Source organism: Schistocerca nitens, chromosome 9, assembly GCF_023898315.1.
Source record: "Schistocerca nitens isolate TAMUIC-IGC-003100 chromosome 9, iqSchNite1.1, whole genome shotgun sequence".
Classification (NCBI taxonomy): domain Eukaryota; kingdom Metazoa; phylum Arthropoda; class Insecta; order Orthoptera; family Acrididae; genus Schistocerca; species Schistocerca nitens.
This window is the reverse complement of record NC_064622.1, coordinates 203,734,095-203,755,799: the sequence shown is the minus strand read 5'-3', so window position 1 is coordinate 203,755,799 and position 21,705 is coordinate 203,734,095. Positions and strand designations below refer to the sequence as shown.

General features: G+C 42.3%; 1 protein-coding gene across 2 annotated transcripts in view; it reads right to left on the bottom strand.

Annotated features, from left to right (window-relative positions):
• The window catches only part of LOC126203819 (sodium-coupled monocarboxylate transporter 1-like), a 472,971-nt gene that overhangs the window by 297,022 nt on the left and 154,244 nt on the right, over positions 1-21,705 (bottom strand). For both annotated transcript variants that reach the window (XM_049938186.1, XM_049938187.1), the window contains exons 13-14: positions 20,593-20,795; positions 59-293 (exon numbers count right to left, since the gene is read on the bottom strand). In XM_049938186.1, coding sequence (XP_049794143.1) covers positions 59-293; positions 20,593-20,795 — 438 coding nt within the window. The remainder of the gene's footprint in view (positions 1-58; positions 294-20,592; positions 20,796-21,705) is intronic.

Sequence of the window (21,705 nt, the reverse complement as noted above, 5' to 3'; positions counted from 1 at the left end):
TTGCTCCATTTGGAGTTACCGAGACGCACCTGCTGGCCGACCACTGGTGCTGGCTCACCTTGTAGCCTTCGTACGTGGAGATGCTGCTACGGACGCGGTCCACCCTGGTGGCGGACGCCCTCCGGCCCTTGGGCAGCACCCACCGCATCAGAGGCGTCACCAGACTCCTGTCCACGGAGGCGAGGTCCCTTTTCCCTGTGACCAGGCTGATGACCACCGCAGCCGCCAGCGTAATCACTAGGCCCATCATATTATACCACAGGTACGACACTCGGTAGATCGGCAGAACAGAGCTGGAATAAAAATATTTTACTGAGACCTCACTGTTATTCTGTCCGGCAGGTTTCGTGAGAGCTACACAAATGTAGTTACAAAGCACTATGAAAGAATATTTCGATCAACATAAAATGTTCGTTAGGAAAGTTATGCTAGTCTCTTAGAAAAAATAAGCTCCAAGGAAAGTCCGTTAATATAAAATATATTTTTGCTATGCCGAAAAAGAAATAAAAAATTCAAAATAATGTTTAAAAAAGTATTAAAAATTAAGGGTGATTGATATCAGTGAAATTTGTCATCATGTTCGATTCCATGGAAATGATTGCGCCCCATGGTCGTGATGAAATCCAGGACAAAAAGAAGGTCAGTGTCGGTCGTAATGGCATTTGTCTGTTTCAGTGCATTTAGTCTGAAAATGCAACAATCGTCAGTGCGTTATAAGTTGGCATCTACACTGAACGTAATTATAACGACACATATTTCATTCTAGCTCAGTCATGTACAAGTGTTAGTGGAACTCAGATGAAGTAACGCTTTACAGACCTGAGATACGAGGCGTGTTTTTTAAGTAAGTACCGCTCTGAAATAAAAAAAAGACGTGCTAAGATATATCAATAATTTTATTTTTACATGAAAGCCTGTACCTTAATCTACTTTTCTACATAATTTCCGTCGATACTGAGGCACTTGTCATAACGTTGTACCAGTTTCTGAATACCCTCCTCATAGAAGTCTGCCGCCTGACTTGTTAACCACTGCATTACCACTGTTTTGACTTCATCATCGTCTTGAAGACGCTGACCTTCCAGGTGTTTCTTCAAGTGCAGGGACAGATGGTAGTCACTGGGCGCAAGATCGGGGCTGTACACAGGATGATCTAGAGTTTCCCATCGAAAAGATGTGATTCGCCACATGCGGGCGGGCATTGTTATGGAACAAAACGATGCCCTTGCTCAACTTCCATGGATTGTTGCTTTGATTCTGGTGTGACGTAGGCCACCCATGTTTCATCGCCCGTAACAATTAAGCTTAAGAAATCATCACCGTCGTTGTGGTACCGCTCAAGGAAAGTCAATGCACTGTCTAAATATTTGGTTTTGTGCACATCCGTCAACATTTTCGGTACCCAACGTGGGCACAATTTTCGGTAATTCAAGTGCTCGTTCACAATGCCATACAAAACACTACGAGAAACATTAGGAAAGTCATCCCGCAAGGAGGAAATTGCAAAGCATCTCTTTTCTCTCACCTTATTGTCCACTTCCTGCGCCAAACTTTCATTAACGACCGAGGGACGCCCACTCCGTTGTTCATCATGCACATTTGTGCGGCCGTCTTTAAATGCTACCACCCACTTTCTTAACATTCCATCACTCCTAATGCTTTCTGCGTAAACTGCACAGATCTCACGATGAATATCGATCGCTTTTAGGCCTTTAGCACTAAGAAATGTTATAACAGCCCGTACTTCACAGTCGGCGGGACTCACGATTATCGGAGGCATCTTAAACACTCAGTACGCAACTCAAACGAGGAAGAATCAGACTGTAATGGCGTCAGTGCGTAGATTAAGGTACAGGCTTTCATGTAAAAATAAAATAATTGAGATATCTTAGCACGTCTTTTTTTTTTAATTTCAAAACCGTACTTAGTTAAAAAAACACGCCTCGTACATTGTAGTGTGTCTTTATACACTGAAGGGCCAAAGAAACTGGTATAGCCACGCATAATCAAATACAGAGATACGTATACAGGCAGAAGACGGTGCTGCGCTAGGCAACGCAGACATAACAGAAGTGTCTGGCGCAGTTGTTAGATCGGTTACCGCTGCTACAATAGCAGATTATTCAAGATTTAAGTGAGTTTGAACGTGGTGTTACAGTCGGCGCACGTTCGATGTGACAGCATCTCCGAAGCAGCGATGAAATGGGGATTTTCCCGTTGCGACTATTTCACGAGTGTACCATGAATATCATGAACCCGGAAAACATCAAATCTCCGACATCCTGCAAGAACGGGACCAACGACGACTGAAGAGAATCGTTCAACGTGACAGAAGTACAACTCTTCCACAAATTGCTGTAGATTTCAACAGATTTCAATACTGGGCCATGATGAAGCGTTAGCGTACGAACCATTCAACGAAACTACATCGATGTGGGCTTTCGGAGCCGATTGCCCTCTTGTGTACCCTTGATGACTGCTCAACATAAAGCTTTACGCCTCGCCTGGGCCCGTCAACATTGGCGATGGACTGTTGGTGACTGGAAACATGTTGCCTGATCGGACGAGTCTTGTTTCAAATTGTATTGAGCGGATGGACTTGTACAGGTATGGAGACGATCTCATGAATCCATGGACCCTGCATGTCAGCAGGGGAATCTTCAAGCTGGTTGAGGCTCTGCAATGGTGTGGGACACGTTGGAGAGGTCTGGGACGTCTAGATACGACTCTGATAGGTGACACGTACGTAAGCATGCTGTTTGATCATCTGCATCCATTCACGTTCATTGTGCATTCCGACGGACTTGGGCAATTCCAGTGGGACAATGCGACACCCCCAGCGTTCAGAATTGCTACAGAGTGGTTACAGGAACACTACTCCGAGTTTAAACACTTCCGTTGGCCACCAAACTCCCCAGACATGAACATTATTGAGCATATCTGGGATAGCTTGCAACTTTCTGTTCAGAAGATATCTCCAACCTCTCATACTCTTACGGATTTATGGGCAGCCCTGAAGGATTCGTGGTGTCGCTCCAGCGCTATTTCAGACATTAGAGTCCGTGCTACATCGTTTTGCGGCACTTCTGCGTGCTCGCGGGGGCCCTGCACGGTATTAGGCAGGTGTACCAGTTTCTTAGGTTTTTCAGTGTAATTAGTCAGTCTACATGACTACCTATAAGGCATTCATGGTAGATAGTCTAGATCTCCAATGCTATAAAAAAGATGGCAATACGATCGATGCTGACCTTCTTTATATGCCGAATGAAAATGTTTTTGTCATCTTCTGTCTCTGAAGAAGAATGCACTAGCATACATAATGGATCTAAAGGCTTCTGCGCAGAGATCATGCACTGAGAGTAAAGCAAAGGAAGATGAAGGTATTGAGAAATAGCAGATATGAAATTAGCAATACACTTAACATCAGAGTCGAGGAGTACGTACAGACGAAGAGAAGGAATTCTGCTATCATGGAAACAAACGCACGACAGGCCAACCAAGGAGTATAGAAGAAGCAGACTAGTACAGGCAAGAAGAAGAGTTCGGGCCAAAAGTAATCTCTTATTTTGACCAGAGGCTTTGGTTTTAGATATCTCGGAGAGCGGCACTCTGGAATAGAGCATCGTATGGAGCTATGACTACGTGAAATGAAGCAAAACAAGAGAATCCGACTTTTGAAAGACAGTGTGAAGGAAAATCGCTAAAACCTCCCTACGTCGGAAAAATCCTAGGATGTACCGAGAATCGAACCCGGATCCTTCTGTACCAAAGGCAGCGACGCAAACCGTCGGTACTTTTTGCAGACGATACTACTGTTATAATAAACCCCATTAGAGAGAAAGCAACGAAATAGATATTAGATGATATTCTCCAAAGAATTATTAAATGGTTCCCTGAAAACGGATTATCCATGTGTTGTTGTAGTTGTGGTCTTCAGTCCAGAGACTGGTTTGATGTAGCCCTCAATGCAACATCATCCCGTGGAAGTTTCTTCATCTCCCAGTACCTACTGCAACCTACATCCTTCTGAATCTGCTTCATGTATTATCCATAAATTCTGAAGAAAACACTACATTTAGTTCTGTACAACAAATAGTGTCTTAGCAACAACTGATGTAGCACAGTCAGTTAGTAAGTGAGCCGATAGATAAGTAGGGTAGAATGCTCCAGATTTTTGAGTTTACATACTCATGAAAACTTGTACTGGATGAAACATATTATCGACTTCTCAAAGTACTGAGTTCAGCTACTTTTGCTCTTCGTATAAAATTGCTAATCTTGGAAACAAATGTATCAACCTCCTGACATATTTTGCCTATGAACACTCAATAATGTCTTACGGAATAATTTTTTGCGGTAACTCATCGCATAGAAAGAAAGTATTGATTGCATAAAAGCGCGCAATAAGAAAAATGTGCTGTATTCACCCACGGACGTCGTGTAGGTACCTCCTCAAAGAGCTAGGCATTTTAACTGTACTGTCACAATACACTCTTTCGCAAATGTAATTCGTCGTAAGTAATTCTTTACAATCTGGGATGTACAGTGATGTACATATCTGAAACACTAGAGAGAAAAAGCACCTTTGTTAACCACTATTAAAGCTGTCACTTAACACTAATCTTGCATACATATCTTGTAAACTGACTCGTTCCACATCATTTGGAGAAAAGAATCGTTTAAATGATCTAAGGAACATGTAACTAACTAGCTACTGAGGCGCTCAATGTGTGAAGACATCAGGGAATAACTTCCGTCATAGACGAAGGTCTCACATAAGGTGGAATTTATGTAAGACAGACTTTGCCAACAAGTAATTCGCAAGGTTTGGTGTGCTACTCTGATATGAAGAGGTTAGCGTAAGGATGACACCAGCTAAGAAAGTGAAATGTCTACGTCGTTTACACAACGTAGGTCTTGTGCGTGGCAAAATACGTCTCGGTGGAATAAATTTAAACTGGTTATACATTGGTTTCATCTGTCATTTCATCCAAACTCTTTTAGGAATGTTATGGATTTGAAACACGCAGTTGCACAAGACCACTTGTGCTCCACGTTTTACCTCTTCTTGTCCACAGGTGTGTTTCCACTTTTCGATCGAAAGCTCTTTTGTTCCACGTGTTGATATAGCTTCATTTGAACTCAGGATCGCTTTCTGATAATTTTAGGGGAATAGCACAGCTTCTAAAATTCTTTCATTCCTGACAAGCCCTGTGTCAAAGTGCAGCCATGATTACAATGTTCTATGCTGCAATTTTTATTACACTATTGGCCATTAAAATGGCTACGCGAAGAAGAAATGCAGATGATAAACGGGTATTCATTGGACAAATATATTATACTAGAACTGATATGGGATTACATTTTCACTCAAATTGGCTGCATAGATCCTGAGAAATCAGTACGCAGAACAACCACCTCTGGCCGTAATAACGGCCTTCATACGCCTGGACATTAAGTTAAACAAAGCTTGGATGGCGTGTATAGGTACAGCTGCCCATGCAGCTTCAACACGATACCACAGTTCATCAAGAGCAGTGACTGGCGAATTGTGACGAGCCAGTTGCTCGGCCACCATTGACCAGACGTTTTCAGTTGGTGAGAGATCTGGAGAATGTGATGGCCAGGGCAGCAGTCGAACATTTTCTCTATCCAGAAAGGGCGGTACAGGACCTGCAACATGCGGTCGTGAATTAACCTGCTGAAATGTAGGGTTTCGCAGGGATCGAATGAAGGGTAGAGCCACGGGCGGTAACACATCTGAAATGTAACGTCCACTGTTCAAAGTGCCGTCAATGCGAACTAGAGGTGACCGAGACGTGTAACCAATGGCACGCCATACCATCACGCCGGGTGATGACGAATACACGCTTCCAATGTGCGTTCACCGCGATGTCGCCAAACACGGATGCGACCATTATGATGCTGTAAACAGAACCTGGATTCATCCGAAAAAATGACGGTTTGCCATTCGTGCACCCAGGTTCGCCGTTGAGTGCACCATCGCAGGCGCTCCTGTCTGTGATGCAGCGTTAAGGGTAACCGCAGTCATGGCCTCCGAGCTGATAGTCCATGCTGCAGCAAACTTCGTCGAACTGCAGATGGTTGTTGTCTTGCAAACGTCCCCATCTGTTGACTCAGGGATCGAGACGTGGCTGCACGATCCGTTACAGGCAAGTGGATAAGATGCGTGCCATCTCGACTGCTAGTGATACGAGGCCGTTGGGATCCAGCACGGCGTTCCGTATTACCCTCCTGAACCCACCGCTTCCATATTCTGCTAACAGTCATTGGATTTCGACCAACGCGAGCAGCAATGTCGCGATACGATAAATCGCAATCGCGATAGGCTATAATCCGACCTTTATTGAAGTCGGAAACGTGATGGTGCGAACTTCTCCTCCTTATATGAGGCATCACAACAACGTTTCACCCGGCAACGCCTGTCAACTGCTGTATATGTATGAGAAATCGGTTGGAAACTTTCCCCGCATCTGCACGTTGTAGGTGTCGCCACCGGCGCCAACGTTGTGTGAATGCTCTGAAAAGCTAATCATTTGCATATCACAGCATCTTTTTCCTGTCGGTTAAATGTCGCGTCTGTAGCACGTCACCTTCGTGGTGTAGCAATTTTAATGGCCAGCAGCGTAGTTTAACTAGAGGCGGTATCGTTATAATATTTGTGTCGGTCGCTTATTCGTTATAATATAAAATGGGATAGACTGTTTCTAAGCGATACAAATTGACTGCTACTGCCATTTGATTGAACTTGTCAACCTGAACTAATCGTGCGTTTTGTGTCAGTCCGCAAGTATCACGCTTACCTGGTCTCACGGGCCAAGTGGAATGACACGCGGTTACATGTATAGCAGGAGCATTTCACTACGACTTTCGGCAACAAATAGAATGGCACTTACAAGAAAGAAAGACGTTGGAGAATGCAATCGGCTAAATCGTAATAACTTTATTGTCAGTTGACACAGCCAAAAACACAATGTATCGGCCTGCTCTGGCTCTCATCAGAACTATAAATTGGAAGTACGAAATGAACGACACGCTTTGACTTACTCATCGTTACGACGTTCCAAGTTTGTTAGCATGATTCGAGGACTGCCAAGGCAATTTTCGAAAGAAAACGAGTCAGATAAACATTAGGTCGAGTGAGACATTTCCAGGTCAAATGCTCATTAACAATGACTACGATACTCATTTTCCTTCTGTTCGTAACGATTGAGAATCAAAAAATAATTGATCTCCAAGTCCTGAAGTATACAGGCACTTACAGTAAAACTATCTACACTCATGGAACAATGGCGTACACACATGGTAAGCGAGAAAAAATAGTTCTGATTACTCGTAAGTCATATATTCAGAAAGGGGACAAAGCATCAGTTTGAGTGAAGTTACGAGGAATATGCTCCTTATGAATCACGGACCTTGCAAGCTTGGTTGGCTCGTGTTCCTCAACGGTACAGTTAGCCGTCCCATAGATGTAACCACAACAGAGGGGTGGATATCTTTGCAAAAGCCACACTAACCTGTTGTTCCCGAAACGAGTCAACAGCCTTATATGATAACAGTCTAGAGAATTGACTGTCCTAACGTTCCAAAACCGGCATCTCTGTGCTGTGTTTGCACTCTGAAGAATGAATGCAAAGGGAAACTACACCTGTTTTTTTTTTTTTTTTCCCTGAGGTTATGCAGCTCGTTCTTATAGCTTAACGATGAAAGTTTCCTCTTCTCTTCCGGAGGTAAAATAGCCCCCTTTCGGATCTCTGAGCGGGAACTAATCAGAAGGATGTCACCAACAAGAAAATCAAATGATAAACCTACGGGGCGGAACGTGGAATGAAACTCTCGTTAGGGGATGTAGGTTACAGAATTTTTTTAAAAACGGAAATGGGTAGATGGAAGTTAGATATTGTGGCAATCATTGGAGTGTAGTGACACCAACAACATGGCTTTTGAAACAGTTTGTAAAGGATAATACAAAATCAGAAGGGGTAATGGTTGTAATGGTGAGTGAGGATTTACATGAACATTCACAAAAGCAAAACGAGGATAATGGAATGTAGTCGAATTAAATCAGCTGATGCTGAGGGAATTACATTAGGAAACGAGAAAGTTAAAGTAGTAGATGGGTTTTGCTATTTGGACAGCAAAATAACTTATGATGGCAAAAGTAGAGAGGATGTAAAATGTAGACGGGAAATGGCAAGAAAAGTGTTTGTGAAGCAGAGAAACTTGTTAACATCAGATATAGATTCAAATATCAGGAAGTCTTTTCTGAAGGTATTTATGTATAGTGTAACGACGCATGAAAGTGAAATATCGACGATAAGTAGTTTAGATAAGAAGAGAATAGAAACTTTAAATGTGGTGCTACAGAATAATGCTGAAGATTAGATAGATTACGTAACTAATGACGAGGTACTGAATAGAACTGGTGAGCAAAGAAATTTGTGGCACAACAAGAGAAGATGAAGGGAGATGTTCTGAGACATCAAGGGATCAGTAGGTTAGTACAGGAGGGAAGTGGGGAGATGCGGGAGAGGTTAAAATCGCAGAGGGAGAAAAAGACACGAAAACAGGAAGCTGATTCAGAGGGATGTCGGTTGCAATAGTCACTCGGAGATGACGAGGCTTGTACAGGACAGAGTAGCATGGAGAGCTGCTGCAAACACCTCTTCCGACTGAATACCACAACAATAACAATGACTAAGGAAATACGAATGCGTGTCGTAGCCAAGACAGAGACGAAGCCAACTCTTACCACATCAGTAAATGTTTATACGCTAACTAGCTGAGCACGCGATGTATACATTGAAAGAACGTACAATTAAGCAAAAAAAAAAAATAGACAGGTAAGGAAACTTTATTAGTATTGGGGGACTCGAATTCAATAGTGAAAAAAGAAAGAGAAGGAAATATAGTATGAGAACAGGGAATGGAGGAAGGAATGAAGGCCGCACAGGAGAAATCTGCAGAGAGCATAGTTTTATCATTGGTGAAACCTGATTTACGAATCATTTGAGAGTTTGTATAAATGGAAGAGTTCCGGGGACACTGGAAGACTTGAAATGTATTACTTAATCGCAAAACATAGACTTCTAAAGAAGATTTTAAACTGTAATATATTTCCCGGTGGTGATATAGGAATTCACTGGTCATGAACTGCAGACTAAAACTGAAGAAATTGCGAAAAGACATTAAACTGAAGAGATGGGATCTGTATAAATTGGAATAACGAGACAGCTGTTTTTAGGAGCTGCAGAATGAGTACTAGGCGACGACTAAAGCAACGGAAAGAAATGCAATAGAAAACGAATAGAGAGCTTTGAGAGATGAAATAACAGAGCATCAAATAGGTACAATGACATTACCTGATACAAATCCATGTATAGCTAAGGTAGTACAGTGCTTCACTGAAGAAAGGAGAGAAACATATAAATGCAGAAAATGAAGCACATGAAAGGGGAGAGACACATCTAAGATTTTAAATTCGTAGAGAAGGCAGAAAGGTTAAGCAGCAATGGCTAGGGGTTAAATGCAAGGCTGCAGGAATATGTACATCTTTGGGAAAGAGTTGCCGCTTATAGCATGATTGGAGATGCTCTAAAAATAGAGGAGCAGCTATATGAGTAACAAGAGCTTAGACGGCAGGCCCATACTAGGGAAAGCAGAGAAATTTAAAAAGTCGAAGGAGTCTATAGAAGGATTATACAAAAGAAATGAACTTAAAGGAAGTATACCCAGGGAAGACAAAAAACGGAAAAATAAAAACCACCATACATTCCAATGTCTAATACGATGTAGGAAACCGTTGACATTGAAAACGCCTTCTAGTCATCCTGGAATGGATGATTACAAGGGCTGTGTGGGCTTTAGGAGAATTCTACGCCACTCTTCCTGCTAAATAATGGTAATATCAGGTAACGATGGTAGAGACACACATGTATCAATCATCGCTCTTTGCAAATTACAGCACAAACTAAGATCTTGTGATAGTGGTGGGCACGGGAGACGCGAAAATTCATCCTCGTGCTCACATAATCAGTAGCTAGTGGTGCAAGCTATTTGAAGAACTGCGATGTCGTCTTTGAGCACGGCATCATCGTTGTTGACCAAATACACCGTGGGACGGACCTGATCAGCCAAAATAGACACTTAATCCTTGACAGTAACGCGACCCAGGTGAGTAGTCGTGGGCCCCACGGAATACTGTGACGTTGCTGCACGAAACATCATCGAAACCCACCCATATTTCACTCTTTCGCAGCAAGCATTCTGCGTCATAGGCTTGGAATGGCGTATGACAGACGTAAACTCGGCCAGACGCTGAAAACAATAGTGACCATCCTACCAAATGACGAACTTCCATGTAACATGGCCCAGGTTTTATGGCTTCGATACAACGTTCTTCTGGTGTGGTTTTGGAGTTACAGCTCACCGGAAAATCTATCGGGTGATCAAAAAGTCAGTATAAATTTGAAAACAGAATAAATCACGGAATAATTTAGATAGAGAGGTACAAATTGACACACATGCTTGGAATGACATGGGGCTTTATTAGAAGAAAAAAAAAATACAGAAGTTCAAAAAATGTCCGACAGATGGATCTTCATCTGATCAGAATAGCAGTATTACGCCTTGTGCTCGGTCGGCCACTACGGGATCTATCGTCTAAACAACCCGTGGCTTCGAACCTCGAAATCATTCTCGCCACAGCTGCATTCGTCAACGGACCATTACCCGTTCGAATCCCCTTCTTATGGCGATAGGATCGTAACGCTGAACTAGCACATTCCCCATTCTGATAATACAGCTTCATTGAAAGCGCCTTTTCAGGTAACGTCAACATGCTGCGACTGTTGGCGCATCTGACTCTCTCTCTCATTACAGTTCCTTTTATACACGATTATCATGCGCAGTCACTGACGTTTTGCTGTCCAGCGCCATCTGTCGGACTATTTGTGAACTTTGTTTTTTTTTCGGTTTTAATAAGACCCTATGTCATTCCTAGCATGTGTGTCAATTTTTACCTCTCTATCTACATTATTCCGTGGTTTATTAAATTTTCAAATTTATACTGACTTTTTGATCACCCGGTACATTATGGAGCTCCCTTTGTGTTGTGTTGGTGTTGACAAGGTTCGGGAGTGCGACATTCAGTTCTCTAGTGACTTTTGAAGCAGTTGCCCTCTTAATTTTCGTCATAATCCTTTTCAGTGGCTGTTTTTCACGATCACTCATTAAACACTTTCGCCCGTTACGTGACTTTGCGGATAATGTTCCCCAGCTATCCCTGTATACAGTGTAAATATTCAGTTCCTCTTAAAACACCAAACACTTGTTACCTTGGTTACGGAATCATCCACGACACGAGCACAACAGTTTGTGCGTATCCACTTAGGTGCACTCACAACTACACAAACACTTGCAGCGTATTGAGGGCACTGAACAAGTGCCATTCGTCGTCAAATACAACAGCGTCTTCTGCAGGCATGACCAGAACCTTCATTTATCTTGAGGCATGTATTTCTCGCGAGCTGTAGATATTTTTATCCGCTCCCTGTAATGTATAAAGACAGATATAGCACGAGATAAAGGAGTAAGTGAGGTCGGAAATTTGATTTTTCGAGAAATATTTGCCTAAGCACTGAATTCCTAAGTAGAAAAGTGGCCTTGGAAGTAAACACATTCTAAAGTAATTACTGAGATCCTTGGTAGAGCCAGGCATGATAAAGCTATTCCACACTATGCGCAATGTAAGTCGAAATAGTCTCTTATGAATGCAATAATCCCAGTGCCAAAAAAAAGGCAGTTGTTGACAGGTGTGAAAATTACCAAACCACCGGTCTAATAAACCATGGTTGCAAAATTTTGACATAAATTAATCACAGAATAATGGAACAACTGGTGGAAGCCGACAGTGTGGAAAATCAGTTGGGGTTCCACAGAAGTATTGGAATGGTTGAGGCAGTAGTGACCCTAGGACTTAGACATGTTGAAGAAAGGCCAAAGTTCGTTTATCGCACTTGTGTATTTTGAGAAAGCTTTTGAAAATGGTCTCTGAAATACACTTACTGAGATCTGAAGGTAGCAGGGATAAATTACAGGGAGTGTAGGTTTATTGCAAACTTGTACAGGAAGTAGAGTGAGTTGTGAGCATCGAAGGGCATGGAAAGGAAATAGTGGATGGGAACGGAACGATACATACTTGTACCGTATCCGCAAACTTCACTTAGCTTGTACAGTGAGAAAACAATAAACGAAACTGTACATGCTTGACATCGTTCAAGTGTGGAGGTGATCTAAAGTAATGTGAACTAAACAATTTTAACAGCCAAGATCCCTATTTATAATGTTATTTTTGATGTCCGGTTTCGAGATATCTAAGTTGCCACTGTCGGATCTTATCCAAAACACTTCAGCACGTCTCCTTCACTTATACAATATGTCGTGACAAGTCGTAACACGATATACCGTACATATGATAGAGATGTATTGAGATATATCTGCATAAGATACGATAGTGGTATCTTAGACGGCCGGCCGGGGTGGCCGAGCGATTCTAGGCGCTACAGTCTGGAACCACGCGACCGCTACGGTCGCAGGTTCGAATCCTGCCTTGGGCATGGATGTGTGTGATGTCATTTAGTTACGTTTAAGTAGTTCTAAGTTCTAGGGGACTGATGACCTCAGAAGTTAAGTCCTATAGTGCTCAGAGCCATTTGGTATCTTAGACTTGCCGAAACCGGCCATCAAAAACAATATTACAACTAGCGATCATGGCTGTTGAATTTTTACTTCTATATTTCACAGCGAAGGAAACTAAAGAGAAACAGGGAAATGGCATGTACACTCAGATAGGAAAAGAAAAAAAAAACTTTGTGCTTTGTTGATGCCATAGTAATTCTATCATAGATTACAAAGGATACGGAAGAACAGTGTCCTAAAAGTGGTTACAGCATTTGTAAAGCAAAACAGGGTAATGAAATGTAGTCTAACTGAGTCAAGCGATGCTGAGGGAATTAGATTAGGAAATGATACACCAAAAGTAGTTGGTGAGTTTAGCTATTACGGTAGCAAAATATCTGGCGGAAGTAGAGAGGATACAAAATGCAGACTGGCGGTAAGAAGAAAAACATTTCATTAAGAAAAAGAAATTGTTGACATTTAGTATAACTTTAAGATTTAAGAAGTTCTTCTGAAGGTGCTTTTCTGGAATGTAGCCACGTACAGAGTGAAAGATGGATGATAAACAGCTCAGACAAGAAGAGAAAAGAAGCTTTTGATATGTCACACTACAGAAGTATTCTGAAGATCAGATGTGAGATCGAATGAGTCGCCCGCTTCCGAAGTCCGTTATCTCCACGTAACAAAAGTTTTCAGAATGGAGAAAAATCTGTTACCCAGATGTTATTTGGCTCATTTTTTTACACTTTATTCATTAAAATTTTCTTTCATTTTCTGGATTTATATTTATACTTCCCTTATAACACATTACAAAACTTTTATTTAAAATAAATATGGGGGTAGTTCGCAAAGTAAGTTCCGGTTCAATTTTTCTCCACACCACTGATACAATCACAGTTCATGCTCAGCAGTTTCTCTGGTTCAAAGAGAACTAACTGACACCATTCTGAGCTCGCTCTATGTTGTCTGTTCTTCGTAGTGACTGTTTATAACGGCATCGTTGATCCGAAATACCACCGCGTGTGAACTGGGAGCTGTGGTTACTTTGCTGAAAGCTAAGAACGATAAACAAAGTGACATTTATCGACAAATATGAGAGGTTTACGGAGAAAATGCAATGAGTACTTCATTGGTGAGAAGATAGGTCAAACAATTTAAGGGCGTGATCAAGTGCATGACGAAGAACCAAGCGGACGTTCATCTGTGGACGAAGAAATGATTAAGAAAAACCGTTGTTTTAGATTAATGCTATTGTTTGTGAAATTCCACAAATTTCCCTAACAGTAATTTACGAGGTTAGTACTGAAAAAGGGGTTTCATAAACTTTGCGCACATTGGGTGCTTACATTTCTTAGCGCAATTGGCAGAAACATTCTATGACGAAAGAATACACAAACTTATACCATTATATGAGAAATGCCTGGAAAATTACAGGTGTTATTTTGAAAAGTAGTGTAAGTTACAGATTTTTGTGAAATAAATCGCTTTCTTTATCTGTTTTCTATTCTTTTTTTATTACCAAACGGGCAGGCCGGGGTGGCCGAGCGGTTCTAGGCGCAACAGTCTGGTACTGCGTGACTGCTACGGTCGCAGGTTCAAATCCTGCCTCGGGCATGGGTGTGTGTGATGTCCTTAGATTAGTTAGGTTTAACTAGTTCTAAGTTCTAGGGGACTGATGACCTTAGAAGTTAAGTCCCATAGTCCTCAGAGCCATTTGAACCATTTTATTACCAAACGGATCTTACTTTCCGAACTACCCACGTACTTTACTTTGAAGGTAACAACTTTTGGAATTGTAATCTGGACATAACGGTTTCTGGAAGTATTTTGGTTTGAAATGATGGGTAGAAATAAAAAATAACATAGAAGTTTCATGACATTAATTCCTATTGCAAAATTAACTAGAAAGAATAACATAGTAGATACTTCCTAATTGTTTGAACTGTTTCCGTCAACTTTATATTAAAATAGCACATCTTGTAGAATAAATGTCAATTAATATCAGCCTAATCCATAGAGGCTCTGTAAGAGGAGTGTTACGTCTTTGACTTTTTCTGATTTTCCATAACGCCTTTACGTATCACTGCTGGTTTTACTCCCATCCAGGGTTTACCCTCCTTCCTGATACTGTTACCACGTCTTATATCAGTGCCATAGCTTTGTTACACTCGAATAGTAATTGTACTCTGACTTCTCTTTTTAGTTAATATTCTTTTTGGAGGCTTGAACTTAAAGTTTCATGTGAGGGAGGTATTATGGCATCTTTAGGAGATGTCTTCCAGTTAGCAACATGTAAGCTCCGATAATTTCATAATAGTCACTGGGGTTCAAGATAGAGTTTTCTTAATGTAGTGCGTTTTCAAAATGTTCAAATGTGTGTAAATTCCTAAGGGACCAGACTGCTGAGATCATAGGTCCCTAGACTCATACACTACTTTAAACCAACTTAAACTAACTTACGCTAAGGACAACACACACGCCCATGCCAGAGGGAGGAATCGAATCTCCGGCGGGAGAGGCCGCGAAATTCGTGACATGGTGCCTCTAACCACGTGGCCACTCTGCGCGGCAATTCGTTTTCAATCCCGACAAACAGCTGTTGGTTGGTAGTAGCTTGTTGGTAGCAAGAGAAATTAATATAACGATTAAAAATTATCCTAAATACGATTTGACAAGTTTACTGAAATGACGAGTTTTGGAACTGTATTTTCTTCACAGCATTAAATATACTTTTTACAAGTCGAACCACGCTCTTTCGACTTATAAAAAAGTTAATACTGGAAAAAACTGATTTAACTGGTTTTGGAAACGGGCGACTCGAATAAATAAAGAGGCGGCACTGAATCAAAGGGGATAAAGGAAATTTATGGCATAACTAGACTTAAAGAAGAGGCAAAAACTGTAGAAGGAGGTCAGGTGATCGATACAGGAAGCAGGTCCAAATGGATGTGGGTCTCTGTAGTTGAGCAGTGATGGGATGGACCAGCGTTGGGAGCTGCATCAAACCAGTGTTCAGCCTGAAGACCATAACGATTATGCAAGTGGACCTGCTGATTCTAACGAAACTATATTGATTGAATAAACTCATCAACATCACGTAAGTCCTAATAAATTTTTCGGAAGTGAAAGGTTTTCTTAATTACAGCTACAGCAACCTCAGTGTTTAGACAGATAAATTTTTTTGCAGCATGTGCACCATCACTTGCCTAAACTTGGTGTGTGTGTATCCTGTCGCTTGTAAGTTTTTTTTGCTGCCAAATTTACGAGGGCGTTAAATAAGTAGTGCAATACTTTTTCTCGGCCAACTTCGGTTTAAAAAACATGCGGAATTTGTTTTGGGCACAGTGAAATAGTCCCGTTTCAGCCAATAGTTTCATGAAGTTCCGCCGCTATACATAAACGTCGAAAAGGCCTCTGCAACGCTGGTGCCTTCCCAGGAGAGAGCTGTCATTGAGTTTTTTCTGATGGAAAACCAGAGCACCGCAGATGTTCACAGGCTCTTGATGAATGTCTGCGGTGACCTGACAGTGAACAGGAGCACGGTGAATCGTTCGGTGAGGAGTCTGTCATCATCGCAACAAGGAAGGGCAAACCTGTGAGATTCCCGGGGTGCCGGCCGGCCGCACAAACGTGTGACTTGCGATGTTTTAACGTGCAGTCACACTCATTCGAGGTTATCGACGGATCTCAACAAAACACCCTGCTTCACAACAGGACGCTTCTGTTGGTAACACAATCGTCCATCAGCTGGGGTACTAAACGGTGTGTGTACGTTGGGTTCCTCGCCGCCTAACAGAAAACCGTAAAGAGCAATGAAGGACCCATCATTGCAGAATTTCTTGCACGCTCTGAGGCTGACCGTGACAATTTTTCGTTGAACATCATCACAGGTGATGAAACAGGGGTCTACCACTTCGAACCAGAAACAAAACGGCTATCAATGGAGTCATGTGACACCACCTCTCCTCCGAAGAAAGAGTTCAAAGCCACACTCAGACCCGGTAAATTAATGGCGACTGTGTTTTGGGCCTCTGAATCGGCCATTCTGTTGATGTCCTCCCACGTGGCGCAACGATCAATTATCAAGTGTATTTTACTTTCTTTCTTATTTCTTTCTTTGTCTGAACCTTGTCCCGCAGTTACGCAGGGTCGGACGTGGTTAATCGGATGTGGCATGGTAAGTTTGAGGGGTGGCCGGACGCCCTTCCTGCCGCCACCCCGTACCCCCTGGGAAGGAATTACTGTACCCCAGCTGTCTGTGTCTAACGAAAGCCATGGAATAGTGCGAATATGTTGCAAATGTCTGCGAGTCGTTTAACTGAGGCGGAACGTGGGAACCAGCCCGGTATGCACCTAGGGGGATGTCGAAAACCGCCTAAAAACCACATCCAGGCTGGGCTGCACACCAACCCTATGTCGTTAATCCGCCCGGCGGATTCGATCCGGGGCCGGCGCGCCTACCCGAGTCCAGGAAGCAGCGCGTAGCGCTCTCGGCTATCCTGGCGGGTTTCTCAAGTGTACTTTACTACCCCCAGGAAATTGAAGAAATGACTTCAGCGTGTGCGTCGCCACAGAAATGTAAACGAACTGCTCCATCTCCATAACTCAGTTTCACACAAGTCTGCGCATCCGAGACGAGCTCGCACAACGTTGTGGGACTATTTATCTTCATCCACCCTACGGCCTATATCTCGCACCTTTCTATTTCCATCTGTTTGGCCCAATAAAGGATGCACTCCACGGGAAGCAATTGGTGCATGATGTGGAGGTTATTGATACTACAAGACGTTGCCTCCGACGTAGATTAGTAGAATGGTACCATGCGGGCATACAGGCCCAGCCAGTAACGTGGCATAAGGTGTCGCACTGGACGAGAATTATGCTGAAAAACATGGTTTGTACCCAAAGGAATGGAGTTGTTATTGTTGTTGTTGTTGTGATCTTCAAAAAAATGGCCCAAATGGCTCTGAGCACTATGAGACTTAACTTCTGTGGTCATCAGTTCCCTAGAACTTAGAACTACTTTTTAAATCTAACTAACCTAAGGAGATTACACACATCCATGCCCGAGGCAGGATTCGTGTGATCTTCAGTCCAAAGACTGGTTTGGTGCAGCTCTCCATGCTACTCTATCCTGTGCAAGCATCTTTATCTCCCAATGCATGTCCTATCAACCGATTCTTTCTTCTAGTTAAGTTGTGCCACAAATTCTCTTCTCTCCAATTCTATTCAGAACCTCCTCATTAGTTATGTGATTTACCCATCTACTCTTCAGCATTCTTCTGTAGCATCAGATTTCGACAACTTCTATTCTCTCCTTGTCCAAACTATTTATCGTTCATGTTTCACTTCCATACATGGCTACACCCCATACAAATACTTTCAGAAACGACTTCCTGACACTTAAATCTATACTAGATGTTAACAAATTTCTCTTCTTCAGAAACGCTTTTCTTGCCAATTCCAGTCTACATTTTACATCCTCTCTACTTCGACCATCATCAATTATTTAGCTCCCCAAGTAGGGAAACCCATCTACTACTTTAAGTGTCTCATTTCCTAACCTAATTCTCTCAGCATCACCCGAATTAATTTGACTACATTCCATTATCCTCGTTTTGCTTTTGTTGGTGTTCATCTTATAATCGCCTTTCACGACACTGTCCATTCCGTTCAATTGCTCTTCCAAGTCCTTCGCTGTCTCTGACCGAATTACAACGTCATCGCTGAACCTCAAAGTTTGTATTTCTTCTTCATGGATTTTAATACCTACTCCGAGTTTTTCTTTTGTTTTCTTTACTGCTTCCTCAATATACAGGTTGAATAACATCGCGGATAGGCTACAACCCTGTGTCACTCCAATCCCAACCACTGCTTCCCTTTCATACCCCTCGACTCTTGTAACTGCTTCCTCAATATACAGGTTGAATAACATCGCGGATAGGCTACAACCCTGTGTCACTCCAATCCCAACCACTGCTTCCCTTTCATACCCCTCGACTCTTGTAACTGCCATCCGGCTTCTGTACAAATATTAAATAGCCTTTCGCTCCCTGTATTTTACCACTGCCACCTTCAGAATTTGAAAGAGAGTATTCCAGTCAACATTGGAGTATAATATGTTATATTGGAACCCTGAATAAAACCTGTCTGCTTTCAGGAAAAATGTGCGCTACATCACTTATTGAAAGCTCCTCGTAATGATTTTTACTAGCCACAGCACGCTTTTTTTTTATTTACGCTATGCTGTTGGATAGCTCCTGTTTTTGTTTCCTAACCAAATGATAGTAAAGTGCTTCCCTCAAAGTGAACCGCGCACTTGGTTTCATTGCACAATAGATATTGTTTTGAATTTTTGTTCAAAAAATGGTTCAAATGGCTCTGAGCACTATGGGACTTAACTGCTGAGGTCATCAGTCCCCTAGAACTTAGAACTACTTAAACCTAACTAACCTAAGGACGTCACACACATCCATGCCCGAGGCAGGATTCGAACCTGCGACCGTAGCGGTCGCGCGGTTCCAGACTGTAGCTCCTAGAACCGCTCGGCCACCTCGGCCGGCTAGAATTCTTGTACTTGAGCCTTAAATCATGTCTAGCAGTAACATAATTGTAACGAAACAGTGTTAAAATCAACATGTTGCCTATAAGATTCATCCTTTAATTTAACCCTCTATTAAATTTTTTGAGTCATTCAAACAGACGCACCTAAAGCACCAAGTTCAGTCGGCCACACGTATGATAGGGCCATTAATGATTCGTCTATTGCAACGACCTTCAGGTGACTCAATATGCATCCTGAGTGAAAAACATTAAGATTCATTTCTTATTCAACTAAAATCAAGAAATAATATGTTTCGTATTTTCATATACTCAATAGAGTGGCCCAGCGGACTTACATGTCACGAAATTGAAGTCATAAACGATGTGTACTCGAGCTGCGACGCTACTTCGATCGAAATACCAGACAACTGCTAAGTTTACAAAATGAAATGGTAATTAGGCTCTGGGTAGGTCACGTAAAAAGTATCATAAATTCTTGTCTAAGAAATCTGGTGTAAATTGTAGTTACTTCAAAGAGTAAGAATTCATTGTTACGTAAATTCAATTTAATAATTCATTGCAGACAGTTGTGTTCTTTGCTAATGATTTAATGAGAATAATGACAGTGCTTTCTCATAGTAATTGATTCTGCAATACTACAAATGCACAAATTAATCATTTAAAAGACAAGAACAAAGAAATATTCAGAGTGTTTCACGTTTAAATTTAACCTTGCTTATTCAAATGTCAGAAGCTATTGCAACTAGCTCATGTACTTCACTGCATCGAGATGTCATTACAACAGTACTACCTAATTCTTATTATTGTTATGTTATTATTATACTGTTATTATTAGTAGACAATGTGTTGCATATTATGTCGCAATTTCTGTAAAAGTGAGACTGTTGAACGTGTTTTCATGCGTGAATGCGAGCCTCATATCCTGCTATGTTCCCCTGTAGACATGCGGCTACATATTTACGTCGTTGATTTCTTTTCTGGAATCCATAGTTCCTCTAACGTCTCCCACAGGGAATCATCTAAGACCAATTTTTATTCTTCTCTCATAACGCGTTTTCTGAATTTTCTGGTATATTTCGCCATAGTTGTCTTGCTGTCAACAGACAGTCTCACCTTGCAAGAGACCTTGCATTATCTTGCAGTAAGTTATCACACAGCCTCACCTTGCAAGTGACAGTCCTTTACCTTGCAATAGTCATTCACCGTGTAAGAGGTAGTCTGTCACCTTGCAACAGAAATTCATTTAGCTCGTGATAGACAGTCTCTCGTTTTGCAAATAGAGAGTCTCTCACCTGGAAGGTGCCGTGTCTTTAATGGACAGCCACTCACCTTGCAGCATCCGCCGTGATGGTGCTGTTGGCGGCTGCAGTGATGGCCGAGGTGTTGAGGTGGCGCAGGAGGTCGGCGCTGCAGCCCGCGATGGACACCGGCTTGCTAGGGATGGTGATGAGTCCGGCGGCCATGACCGCTTGCGAGCCGAGCACCACCCAGCCCATGAAGATCAAGCCTGCCAGTCCTCCGAAGATCGCACCCTGCGCAGCGGTCGAAACAATCAAACCATCATCTGGAATTCTTTGGAGGTCATCAGTTGGATTTATCAGTTCTAAGGACAATTATGGTTCATATAATTGCTCACTGTTTACGGATTACTAAAGAGTGAAGGATGATTCGCTAATTCCATACCACTCTCAATACAACGAAGCACTAGGAAAAGTCAGCGCGGGATTAGCCGAACGGTCTGAGGCGCTGTAGTCATGGACTGTGCGGCTGATCCCGGCGGAAGTTCGAGTCCTCCATCGGGCATGTGTGTGTTTGTGTGTGTGTGTTTGTCCTTAGGATAATTTAGGTTAAGTTGTGTGTAAGCTAAGGGACTGATGACCTTAGCAGTTTAGTCCCATAAGATTTCACACACATTTGAACTTTTTTTTTTTTTGAAAATTCATTTTGAGTAAAAGTCACCGTTGCAGCTGTGGGTTTACTTTACACGAAAAGCACTGCCGTTCTCGTAACGTTAGTTACATCATCAGGTGAAGTCGTCAACACAAATAAACACTGAAATAATAGGAAAAAGTGAAGGATTTGGATAAAAGGAACGTCTGATCATTGCCAATAGTGGCTGAATGGAAGTAATATACTATGTGCCAAAGGCCAATTCTTACAGTTACGAGATAATATTGGAGTACAAATGTCAGTGAACTTTGCTACATCCCAAAAATCGTGTCGCAGCACACGACAGATCAATATAGAAGGGGTTCAAAATGGCTCTGAGCACTATGGGACTTAACATCTGAGGTCATCTGTCCTCTAGAACTTAGAACTACTTAAACCTGACTAACCTAAGGACATCACACACATCCATGCCCGAGGCAGGATTCGAACCTGCGACCGTAACAGTCACGCGGTTCCAGACTGCAGCGCCTAGAACTGCTCGGCCACTCCGGC